The sequence below is a fragment of the Hylaeus volcanicus genome, chromosome 3 (genome assembly GCF_026283585.1).
Source record: "Hylaeus volcanicus isolate JK05 chromosome 3, UHH_iyHylVolc1.0_haploid, whole genome shotgun sequence".
Lineage (NCBI taxonomy): Eukaryota > Metazoa > Arthropoda > Insecta > Hymenoptera > Colletidae > Hylaeus > Hylaeus volcanicus.
In genome coordinates this window covers 9,646,026-9,658,963 of record NC_071978.1, presented here as the reverse complement: position 1 = coordinate 9,658,963, position 12,938 = coordinate 9,646,026, and the positions used below count along the sequence as shown (strand labels likewise).

The 12,938-nt window shown below is 38.2% G+C and overlaps 2 protein-coding genes across 6 annotated transcripts in view; both read right to left on the bottom strand.

The window, feature by feature from the left end:
• Positions 1–2,828, bottom strand: part of LOC128874435 (alpha-catulin) — a 105,471-nt gene extending 102,643 nt beyond the window's left edge. Inside the window, exon 1 of one of the 2 annotated variants that reach the window (XM_054119231.1) lies at positions 2,489–2,828. In XM_054119231.1, the coding sequence (XP_053975206.1) occupies positions 2,489–2,575 (87 nt within the window). In that variant the 5' untranslated portion in view covers positions 2,576–2,828. The remainder of the gene's footprint in view (positions 1–2,488) is intronic. The other variant, XM_054119233.1, reaches the window with a different exon arrangement.
• A 1,926-nt stretch (positions 2,829–4,754) lies between these two features.
• Positions 4,755–12,938, bottom strand: part of LOC128873618 (myosin-IIIb-like) — a 33,832-nt gene continuing 25,648 nt past the window's right edge. For 2 of the 4 annotated variants that reach the window (XM_054117313.1, XM_054117312.1), the window contains exons 7-16: positions 12,308–12,814; positions 11,678–11,964; positions 11,162–11,436; positions 10,636–11,003; positions 10,217–10,324; positions 9,839–10,095; positions 9,065–9,273; positions 8,873–8,953; positions 8,246–8,413; positions 4,755–6,975 (exon numbers count right to left, since the gene is read on the bottom strand). In XM_054117313.1, the coding sequence (XP_053973288.1) occupies positions 6,018–6,975; positions 8,246–8,413; positions 8,873–8,953; positions 9,065–9,273; positions 9,839–10,095; positions 10,217–10,324; positions 10,636–11,003; positions 11,162–11,436; positions 11,678–11,964; positions 12,308–12,814 (3,218 nt within the window). In that variant the 3' untranslated portion in view covers positions 4,755–6,017. Of the gene's footprint in view, positions 6,976–7,992; positions 8,015–8,245; positions 8,414–8,872; positions 8,954–9,064; positions 9,274–9,838; positions 10,096–10,216; positions 10,325–10,635; positions 11,004–11,161; positions 11,437–11,677; positions 11,965–12,307; positions 12,815–12,938 lie in introns of all 4 variants that reach the window. The other 2 variants (XM_054117315.1, XM_054117314.1) reach the window with 2 other exon arrangements.

Here is a 12,938-nt window from a genome sequence, read left to right as displayed (position 1 = left end):
TTCACTAATTGTTCTCTCACAATAAATAACATGTGACTGGGCCCATTGTCGTGGCGAAGCATCCAAGTATCGGTGATCTTCCTTCGGAGGCGGTGGACTCTAGCGGCCAAACGTTCGAGCACTTTTGAATAAAATTTGTCGTTTACTGTTTCACCGACAGACACAAACTCTTTGAGTTACACCTTTAGAATCGAAAAAGACAACGAGCATTGATTTTACGTTTGATTTGATTGATTTTTCATTGACCCAAGAGAGGCACTTGTTTGCCACTCAGAGCTTTGTCTCTTCGTCTCGGGATTGTACACGTACATCCAAGTTTCATCACTAGTTATTACTCAGTCCAAAAGATACCAACTTCGCGCATACCTCACTCATTTGCAAATCTTCTGTCACTATTAAACCTACAGCGGATGTTACTAAATTTTACGATTGCGCTATCAATGGAACACTTAAACGGCGATCACAGTTTAACTGTTCCTTCACTTGGCCCAAAATTTGGTCACTTCGGGTCGATGTTGGACGTCCACTGCCGTTGGTCGTTTTCGACGTCTTCCCTGCCGTCTTGAAACATTTTGTGTCACTAAAATACTCGAATTCTAGAAGTGGCATCATCCTTGTAAGCTTTCTGAAGAAGATTGATCGAGCTTCACGCAAAACTTAATGGCACAACGCTGCTATATGGTTCGCTGCATATTGACTCCCGACGCGTGCTTTTCGCAGACACACACTTTTGGCGATATTTATACTCTCTAACTGAAACATTTAACTGAAACGAATTTCCTTGATTACCTGACAATCCCCATAAACTATCAGGCCCATTGAGACCATCCCCCACCTCTCTCCCTTCCATACCATTTAGGTTTTATTAAAAAAGAAAATGCTAGAGCCTCTGTTGGAAAACATTTAACATAGAAATGAAACTAGCATTTAACGTAATGACGTTAGTCCGTAAACGCCCGTGTGCATCGATTCGACGAATTCGCGGGAGTTAAATGAAAATATTTTTTCAGGTTCGGTACGTTCAATGGCCTTTGACTTTCGCGGCATGCTTCTTTGAATTGCGTGTTGTTTCCACAGTCGTTTGCACACATGGTGGCGATTACAGAGCAAAAATTCGTCGAAACTTTATTAAAGCTCAAAATCGACGCCACGGCACGAAACACTGGTCACGTGACTGTGTGTCAGGGATTATATAGGGTGTTCCGTGAGGTATTAAACTCAATTTGCGTATTCAGAAGGCCATTCTGAGCAAAAAATGTTGTACACGCCGTAGATGTACTTAGGGTTGATAGTCAACTACTTCAAAAGCAAGATATTAAATATAGAGTGGAAAAATAATTCTGATGAATTTAATATATATTAAAAATGTGGGTTTTCCCAACCTTTATGCTCCCTTTCCATATATTAGGTTGTCCAAAAAGTTTCTTTCACTTTATTAATAAGTAATACATGCACAATAGTTTATGTTTTATGTTACATTAGTGAATTGTGCACGATTCATTTTGCTCCATTACTGTTACAACATGAATATCTATGAAATTAGATTGTCTATTTATATAAACACGACCACATAAAATAATTGAGTGCAACTCGCAAAAGAAACTTTCCGGACAACCTACTAGTTGACTAACAAAAATACGCTTATACTTTTCCTAACATTTTTTGCTTAGAATGACTTGCCGAGCACGTGGACGAAGATAGTCAAATACCTACCTCACTAGACACCCTGTATACATATAAATATACATATTCACGTATATATACAGTTACGTATAGTGAAGATAGAAGGAGAAAGAAAGCTGATGAACGGAAGGCGGGAGCGAGAGAGAAGGAAGAAATACCAAAATATCTGTTACACCGAGCGCGTGGCAGCTCGGTCGCTCGATGATGCAAAATATATATACACGCCCGGTGCGAGAACTGTCAAATAACCGAAATGATTCACTCCGAACGGCTGGCGAGGCCAGAAAAAGGCATATTCGTTAAGATCAAATCGATATCGAAGGTATGGTTGATACTACGCGCTCCTTGTCTGTTAAGTAACTCTTAATCCCTCGAGAACACGCTCTTTTTCATATGTCTGTCCCACTCTTAAAACCGACCGGCACATTCGTCCGTCCTCGTTCAACGTTTTCAGCCTTCTCGTTCCTCGAGTGCTTTCTCTCTCCCACTTTCTATCGAGTGTACGCGGTCCACTCGGTTTCCTATGAATATACACATGCACCGGATCGCGTACGTTGAAACTTATGCACGTGCAAACACACACGAAGAACACTATAATCGTGAACACTCGCACACAAACACGTTTGCTCTATAGGCGATACGTAGTGCCGTGCAACAGAACGTAACGTATCGAGAAAAGCCGGGGTAGGAAGACCTTAACCTATCACGGTTAAAGGCCAGGGACTGTAAGCGGCTCGAATAAAATACCGAGAGATTAGAGCACACGAACGTTCCTTTTCTCCACGTTTCCGATTAATTGTCTTACCTGTTTTACTAGTGGGAGTAGTGTCTGTTCTATGCTACGGGTCTTAATCTCTAGGGTGGCTGGGTCTACGGGGTCGGGTGTCGCCATGATTAGAACACAACTCCGCGCTCCGTAGACTCGAACCGAGCCTAGAGGGTTCGTTGCACCCCCTCTCACTTCTCGTTGCTGTCCACAACCCCCTTGCGTAGCCCGATCCTTTCCACTTATTTCCCTAGGAGCCCCACTTTCGAGACCGTTGACCAATCGTCGCGTTGACAGTCGCCGACTCCAGCGACACGCTAACGCGACGGTGGCAAGCGGGCAACTTCTACCCCCGCGACCTGCCTTAAGGTTTTACAGACGCCGCAGCAGCGACATCTAGAGGTTCGTCGAGCTACTACGACGTTTGGAACGTGCTGTTTGGAAAGTATCCCGTTTCGCGTGCTTTTTAAGTGTGATTCTGCGAGTGACTGGAAGAAAAAAGAAATCTTTCAGCTGAATGATTAAGTACTGGTTGATTACTTGTCTATGTCGAAGGAGAAAATGCCAGGTACGTAGCTTTAAACTTACTTTTTGTTGGCGTCCCGTGACCGTCACGTAAAAATGAAGGGAAATCGTTTACAAACATGATGATTCCGGAATGTGTTGGAAGAAATGTAAACTGGATAGTTTGTGTATTAAGGGGTTTGGAACATCAAAAATTGAACAAAAAACATCACTTTTTTTTATTTATTTATTTTTTTTTTTTTTTATTAAAATTTAAACGACTCTGAACAATTCTAAACAAAGAAAATTGAATTTGTAGCACTAGAAGTGGTAAAAAAAATTTTTTCTCACAAAAAAAGTTCGACGACGCGAACTTAGTAAAAAGAACGCGATAAAACTGTAAAAAATATAAGGAAATACAACTGACAACTTTCTCGAAGAGAAAACAACGACGGTCAAATTTGCGGAACACCGGAGACGCGGTTACCTTGGTCACAGGCATAGGGTATTGTTTTTTAGGGTAAAGAAGACAGTAAATTTCCGAAAAAGTAGTGTTTTAATCGATTTTGATAAAATTAAATACGATTTGGTAACATTTATATCGATAATCGAACGGGAAATAGAAATTTTTAGTTTTTTACATCTCCTGAAAACCTAGGTTTTTGATACAAAGGTACACTTTACTCAGGAACCGTTAGGCCGATATGAACGAAATTTTTTCCACGTGTTTTCTGATAGTTGGGCCTAATTTACGCCGAGGATTTTTTTGTAATTCCAAACGGTTAATTTTTTAAAAATGTGTAAAGTTAAAAAAAAAAATGTATAGGATTGGACGGCGAAACTTTTTTTTAAATCCAAATATTGAAAAAATCCTCGATGTAAATTAGGCCGAACTATCAAGAAACACGTATACAAAATTTGGATCATATCGGCCTAACCGTTTTTGAGAAAAGTGTACCTTTATACCAAAAACCTAGGTTTTCAGGAGATGTAAAAAACTAAAAATTTCTATTTCCCGTTCGATTATCGATATAAATGTTACCAAATCGTATTTAATTTTATCAAAATCGATTAAAACACTACTTTTTCGGAAATTTACTGTCTTCTTTACCCTAAAAAACAATACCCTATGCCTGTGATCAAGGTAACCGCGTCTCCGATCTTCCGCAAATTTGACTGTCGTTGTTTTCTCTTCGAGAAAGTTGTCAGTTGTATTTCCTTATATTTTTTACAGTTTTATCGCGTTCTTTTGACTAAATTTGTGTCGTCGAACTTTTTGTTACCACTTCTAGTGCTCCAAATTCAATTTTCTTTGCGTAGAATTGTTCAGAATCGCTTAAATTCTAATCAAAAAGAAAAGTGATTTTCTTTCAATTTTTGATGTTCCAAGCTCCTTAAATCGTGCGGGGATTAATTATGGTTGCTGGAACATAATACTGTGGTATTATATATTGTTGTCTATTCATCTGTATTGCGTATTTATTTATTTTCTAACGTGTAGGGAAGGACAGTATATATTAGGTCACTATGATCACGTTCTGATTGTTAAAAAAGGCGTCCCTTTGATGTATGTGTAACTCTTATTGCCATTTTGTCTAAATTCTAGAATGTATCTAAATGAAATTTTGCATTTACTTTTTACATTCCCGTCTCGTTGGTTTTCGAATGTAAATTGCAACTGTTAATTTGCAATTCTAATTTGTAATTGCAGTTGAAACAATTAAACGTTGTTTTCGATAGGACAATACCGAAAAGGCTACTTTGTAATTGTGTTGTGAATAAATAAACGAATTTCGTGGTCTAAGGCGCAACATATATATATTTAATATATTATTATTCTTTCTATAAGAATTTTATATACAAGCTGTACTTTTGACACATGTATTGGTTGCAAGTTTTAACAAATATTTCATAATAGCCACTAATCGAGATGTTATCGCAATTATTCAACGTTCTGGGACACTAGTAAACAATCTCGTCGATTAATCGCGTTATTCGTACATTACAAGTTAAATTCGGTTTAAATATAAATGTCATGATACGCGGTAAACACCGTCGCAACTTCGGGAACAAAATTGTTTTTAACGCTATCGAACACATCTAAGTCTTTTGTAAAGCTACACATGACTAGGTCTAAACATAAATTATCATTGAAACACGTTTTATCAGGTAACAGCACTCCCATGGCGAATTCGAAAAGAATCAATGATCTATTTTCGAATTTTTGCAAAATTTCAAATTAAACATTTATCTATAAATAAAAATAAAAAAACGATAAAAGTATGAAAATCGTAAATGAATTTGGAAGAACTGAGATATAGAGCAAATATTTGTTTTGCAATTAAAATAATCTTTGGAGTAATTTCGTTAAAAATTCTTCTCGCCATTTATTTAGGAACGAGGTGAATGCTGTTTCCACATACAAGATATCAAAGAAACTTCAGGATTCTAGGAATGTACGATATTCGTAGAATAAATCAAAAGTGTAACACAGATTATCAACAAATCAACCCTACCAGACCTTGTCGTTTTAATAATTCGAGTAATTCGCAAACTTTTAGTCGTCAAACATTATCAATAAATAAGAAATTGTCAGCGACTGTGAATTGCACCGATGTATAATCGCGTTACAAAGCCGCATGATAAAATCTAAAAAATAATGAGCAGAATGTCTATGCAATTCAATTTTCACAGATACAGGAAACAAATTGAAACTTAAATAATAGTATGTTTTATCTCCTAAATGGTGTAATATACAGTATAAATGGTGTATTATACAATTTCATTTGCCATAAATACGTAAACATCCGTAGTCCAATAATGAGATATTGAAATTTCATTATTAACACTTTACGAATGATGTTACGTAAATCATCGGTTAGGATTGATTTGTAGTGCCATATTTTTTCATCATTCTTCGTATTATACACCCCGAAATTCCCAAACCAATTTCTCCCAACGCTCTCGCATTTTTTAATCACTGTGCTGATTAACTTTTCGTATTTAGTAAATACATCGTCTAACTGCCCATGCTCTAAGAAAGTTTACACGTGCAGACATCGCGTTACTTCTTCATATTAACGAGTTTATTTTGATTAGGCGCCAACGGTGCCCTTCGCTTTACGTGTTTCTCAGGAATTTTATCCTTCGACGCAGGAGCTCCGTTGCAAGCCAGCCCGCCTTTTCTCTTTCTTAGTGATTCGGTGGGAAGATATTCGGCTGGTCTTAAAAGCTGTCTGAAATTATATGGTCCGTTAATGTCTTCTGGATCGTAATCGACTTTGATGATCTCCTGGCGTTTTTGAATGATGGTGGGCCTCAGGAGTTGTCTAAGATCAGCTGGAGTACCGAACGTGTCCTTCCCCAATTCCTTTCTCACACATACTCGACCGCTCACAGCGTTTTGATTGGCAACCGTTCGATTGATTCCATTTTTACAGTCCACTCCGTTTCGTCGACCTTTCTCGAAATCGCTGTTCTCCTTCGCAGGCTCAATTATCTTCATGCGATCATTGAAATTATTCTTGACCCCGTTGTTAAATCCAGACTGACCGCTTGAATCCTCTCTCTGACTTGTGAACCCGTTAGCGACCATTTTGTTGACGAATAGACCATTTTGGCAACCATTGATGATATTTCGATGCCCGTTGCTGTAAGGTTGGTGACCATTGACCTTAGCCACATCACCTTTCGCGGAATGGTCGTTAGTTTGGGCTTCGTGTCTGTTCAACGCTGTGTGATTGTGATTTGTGTGGCCGTTAACAAATGTTGGATGTCCATTTGCAAAACTGGAGTGTCCATTGGATAAGTTTTGGTGTCCATTCGCGGAACATCCGTTGACGTTGCGCTGATGACCATTGATTGATTGCTGATGTTCGTTCATACCGTTCGGTCTGTTGGCGTATTTAGATCGTAGGCCAATTGAATCGTTGATATTCGAAGAGTTGACTCCAGATTGCTTGCGGTGCGGATGGGGCTCAGAGGACCGCAGGTTGTTGACAGACACGTGATTAGTCCGTGTACTGTAAGGAAAGAGTCTCCTCCAATTAAATTGCTGCAGCAATTATTCGATTATTGATTTCAAAGCTACTGGTTGATAGTAAAGAATTAATATGAACGCGTAACTTCGGTATCTAGATATCGCGGTACTCGAGTTATTGGGATAGTGACGCGACTAAACAGTATATTAACGCAACAAAGGTTCTTCTAACATATGAAAGTTGCGTTTAGTAACAGTATTCTAAAGGAGGATGTTAAACAGCGGTCAATTTTGGGGTAGCTGGAACACTTAAATTATTAACACGTTGGCCGTCACGTCACTGATATGTATAAGGCTGACAAAGATTTTCACAAATGGAATAAAATAAATTAATTCTGAAGGTCAGGTCTCAAAGGAGGTGAATCTGGATAGTATTAGTAAATTTTAAAGAAGTTACAAAAATAAGTACTACCACAAATGTAGGATTATATCATTTTTAATTGCATAAGAAGATAATTTTAGCCTCGTAGGAATTTTTGCGATTATTATTGGCCTGGCAGTCAATGTATTTATAAGGCGTCTTTAGGTTTCGAGAAATTATAAATTGACAATTATTTATCGTAGGTGAAATAAATAATGCACATGGCGAAAAATTAGTCAAACACCGTCTATATGTATATTTTACGCAGAACAAATTCTCACGAAGATCAGCTTTTACTTCGTCAGCTTTTCAATAACATTCCCATCGAATTACCGATAGTAATTGCTAGCTTATAAATCCCCGAAACCACTTGCTCCAAAATCGACCAGTATTTAACATTCTCTTTTTGCCGAAATGTTCAACTATGCTCGTGTCCTATATTTCTGTTCTAACTATTCTAATATCTCAACTATAACTCATGAAGAAGGTATTAAGTCATCCGTGTTCGTTCTCATACGATTCCCTCGCTGTAGCCGTTTCATTAGACCACAACCGACTTCTTTCATTATATATTAACGACTACATACGGAATTTCTTAATGAAATCAAATCTACGGAGGGCATAATTTTATAATTTTACCTGGAAGTTTGCCATGATACCTCTGGCAAAGTATAGAAACACAACGAAAAGATTAGTAACTCAATCACTATGTTACGATTGTTTGATCAGCGATACTTTGTTGCCTATTAGAAACTAGTGAACTCTGAATTGGAGAAATAAATTAAAGGAAGCTAACTGGTCGTCGAAGGAACGGTTTACAGTTCAAACGGGAACTGAAAATTGGAACAAGGACGGAATAAGCGACTCAATGGTAGAGAAAGTTTGAGCTTACCTCGCTCTGTTCGAGTTCTCTTCTTGTTGGTTCGTCTCGCCTGGATTTCTCAAAGCTTTGAGCCATATATCCGAGAGTTGTTGCTCCGAAGCTATCGCGTAATCGCCTTGGGCATCCAAACGGTCTCTCCTCTCGGCGTTCACTTCCACAATTTGACCTATTCGACTCCTGCAAAGTTGGCCAAATTATAGCCATTTTCGTATGAAACAAACATCCAACTACGCGATATTCGTTATATCATTCGCGACGTCCCCCTTCGCGTGGACCACTGCTTTTATTTAATCGCAAGCTACAATATTTTGAAAAAGACACGATTGGAAGCATTCTAGCAATCTCTTAAGCTTACTTAAACTACTGCAAATAGAAAATTTATAATTTTCCTTGAACAACCAATCATTTCGATCTGCACTTGATCATGTTTGAGAAATTAAAAATGTACGATAAAACGTTGATGAGCCTCAACTTCTTATAATACAAGCAAATTTGCAGTTAAATATTTATCGGCATACATGTACTACTTCAGAATAAACATATTACGCATACGTTTTAGTATTTTATGTTTCAACAAATTTTTTGGGAATATAAGAGATCAAGGATATTAAGAATTCTTTAAAATCTACGATATACCTCGACAATGGGTGAAGGTCATTTTCTAGCTGTATCAGCGGTAAGTCCCAGCCAACTTCGTCGTCTTCGAAGTCCGAACCACTTCCGATGCGAGTGCCAAAACCATTCGAAAATTGAGCATTCGAATTTCCCATTCGTCCGCGAAAGAAGAAACCGGTCAATCGATTTCGATATGACACAATATGTATTTACCTGCTCATCTCGTTCTTCAGGTCGTGATAGTACTTGATGGTCTCCTCTCCTTCCACTTGAGCGCCGCTTCGATACTGCATGATGGGTTGCACCATGCTGAATCCTTCGGGGCGAATATAATCCGGTGGCGGTTCGTCGATGTCGTTCAATCGCACTCCTACTTTATTGCGACGTTGATTTTTGTGCACTTCTTGGTTTTTCATGTGAACCTTCGATGAAAACAGGATAGAATCAAATTATGACTAAGTCGAATTAAATGAACCATCGTAACAAGTGAAGTAATGTGCTTGTAAAAAATTTTCGAAACTCGCAGTAATCATTGCAAGCTTTATATTTATTAAATATAACATTTTTGATTATTGCTATGACCTCCAGAGAATGGTCTACAATCTTAATTGTAAAACATTCAATGAGAAATACAAAATCACTCTTTCTGTAAAAGTTATAAATTAAAGGAAGGAACTAAATATTGAACAGATGAATTAAAAATGACAATCATAACTTTCTATTTCATATTTACGTTTACCAATATTAGTTCAGTTCATGATGTTTTGTCAAATATCTACACCAATCAGAGAAACATTTTATTTTCTTCTGACATCTACGCAACCATTTGTCTGGTTTATTAGTTAATTTAGATTTAATTCCTTTCTACTATTTCACAATGTTATGCTTAGAGGTTATTAGTCACCGAAATATACTAAAATCTTTGAAATTAAATCTAACGAAGTTATTGCAAGAACTAAAGCGAGTTTTCCTAAGTCTTGTACTCACGTTCTGAGAGAATTGTATGAGATCTGCTTGTCTTAGCTTAGGATGAATATTATCTCTCGGAGGTGGCTTCCTTTTCTTAACCTTCTCTTCTTTCTTATACCATCGCTGTACAATGAACGCGGCGTCTGCGTTCTTAAGACCCTCCCTTAATAACGCTTTGTGAGCTTCGAATTTATCGTTGTGACCGTTCAAGATCCTCTTAAAGCGTTCTTCTAGTTCAGGACCGAAACGCTTTCGGATAGTGTAGCCCCTGAAATCTGTAAAAATTCGAAAACTCCGCTTTAATTTCAAAAAGAAAGTTTACTCAGAGTTTCGCGAAGTTTGTTTACCCAATGCACTCGTTTGATAAGTATTAAATGAATTTTTAATATATCTTACGGCTCTGGATGATGACGGCAGCGTCGGATTCTTGCAAGGCTTCTTTCTGGACTTTCTCGGCGACTTCTTCAGGCTGCTCCTCGGCTTTTGCTTTTTCCGCCAGTTCATCTGTAACAAAAACATTTACCAAACTTAATCAATAGAATTATCACAGATTCACGAGTAAAGAGAGTATATAATTAGTATTCAAGGATTCTTTGGTTTAAAATTGTTGTAGAATTGAGATGAAGTTATTCTGAAGAGAAATTTCAACTTTGATTGAAAGATCAATACAGAATGACTGAGATTTTATTAAAAAATTCGAGCAAAGGGCACAAAAATCATTATTTCTATATATTCTAGCATTATTATAGAATATTTCTTCAACTCTAGTCTGTTCTTCCACTAGAGTGAAATTTATGCACACATCAGCCAATTACCTTGCGCTTTTTGGAGAGCAGTGGCTTCCTCGTCTTCTTCCTTCTTCTTCAGTTCCTCTATCATGTGCTTTCTCGATAACCATCCGCGAATGTGCCGTTGCAAAGTGACAACGGATACGGCGAATTGCCATTTCTGCTTCTTGAATCTGATCCTAGCGAGCCATCGACGAACGCACGCCTGAACCATGATGATTTTCTTGAGTTGCTCCTCGTACATTTTCGACAGAAACTCGACGTGGTAGTATTTGAGGAAAACTTTCGTCCTGCCCAACGCCCATCCGTCCATCTTTAAGCGGATGAGAAGAAGCCGACAATTATCGCGATTAGCTACTACTCGTTCGTCGTAGCCGAATGCCAGGAAGCAATATCTGTGAAGAATATTTTAGTATTTATGTGAAAGTCTAAGAAAAAGAATGAATTGCTTTGAAACTAAATAGAAGACATGTTACAAGCATTCATGGTGGTTTCAGTATATTTATATTTAACTTATACCCTGAAGTGAAAGAAAATTTGTCTTAGTACGCACCTCTTCAAGAATTCGTTGAATGGTATTCTGTGCGAGAAGCCGTTCTGTCGAATTCTTATTGTCTCCAGTACTCCTGTGTACCGTAGCTGTTTCACGACCTTTTCTTTGTCGAAGAATCGGGGACTCCTCGAATCGTTTGGTTTTATGCAGCGCACGAATTGCGGCAATCCTGATACCATTTTTTGCAACAAATCCATTAGCGAGTACCGGAAGTACGTAGCCACCGTTTGTTGGGCTCTGGATTGCGACGCCAATCCCCGACTGGAGTAACGTTCCTGAGACGATTTAACGGTAGAAATTATTTGCGGTCAATTTCGATCGATGGAGATATCAAATGACCGCTATTTATTTATAATTTTCATTGCGGTTGAATAATATTTCCAACTGGACAGTGTGGTACAGGGAAACCTCGTTTACTTTTTAATTAATTAAAAAAGTGATATTAGTAGATTACTATATATTATTTTAATATTTTTAGGATAACAGATTTTAGAATAATGGATGATTTGTAATTACCTTTGTATTCTGGTTGGATTGTGACAACTTCCTCGAGTCAGTCTCGTGTACCGCAGAATATAGGTTTCCAGTTTTCGTGATGGGGCATTGGAACAAAAAGCGAACCATATCGTACTGAGATTGCCTGACCAGCTGAATGACTTCAGGAGGCAAGAAGTTTCTATTCTTTTCCAAGAATCCTTCTGCTTGGTAGACCACGCGTCCTGCGAAGTGGTGAACGGCGAAACAAACCGCGTCCGATTTCGGCCGTACGTAGAATTTCGATTTGATGTTGCTGTGGAACTTCTCTGTAACATAAATTACGATTCTCGTATAGACTAATAGCGAACCATGATTATTATTATTGCATTTGCCTGAAATTCAAAATGGGGCACTGCAAAGGGAAACAAGTTACTTAAATAGAGTACATACGGCTGTTATAACCAAAATTCAGGAATTTTTTTTAAATATTTTAATCTAATTCGAAGCTTATATTAAGTTCGTTACTTATACTATAAAATTATGCATTGCTTTGGATTAAAATGTATATTTAAACCTAGAAAAAAAATCATGAATTTTGGCTATAATAGTTGCATGCACTCCCTAAAGCAACCCAAGAAAGGCTACTACAGAAGAGAAATGGCAACGCACCGATTAAAGACTTATTCGTGGCCCTAGGAAATCGACTTTCCTCGTCTAAAAGGGCTAAAAGTCCCATAGGTTTACTCAACAGCATATCCAACACTGGTCTGTTGTCTGAGAACTCGACCAGATCCACTGGTATCCCTTCCGCCATGTATTCCTGCTGCTCCCAGGTGAAGATATGTTGATTGAAGTAATACTGTATCTGCTCGTTGGCGATGTTTATGCACAGCTGCTCGAAGGAATTTCTAGGGAAATTCTCGAAGCCGAAAATGTCGAGAAGACCGATGGCCAACGGCTCGTAGTTCGGGGAACGATTGAAGCACAGCAAACAGTTAATTTGATTGACCATCCAGTCGAACAATCGACCGTAAAGTCCTTTTGCCATGGCGTCCCTCGCTGCGCAGGCCTCCGCTACTGTATTGTTCCGCGTGATTGTTTCTCCTCTGGTCATAACCGAGTTCGAAGTTAAGGCCTCCAGAAGATCATTCTCTTCCACACCGAGTAATTGGGAAACTGGAATGTATTTGAAGAGGTCAGAAATACGCTCGAAGCGAGTAAATTTACATTGGCGGTCAGCTACTTAAGATCGATTGACAGTTTCGATTGTAAGGTCGACTGACATTGTATAAAATTAATT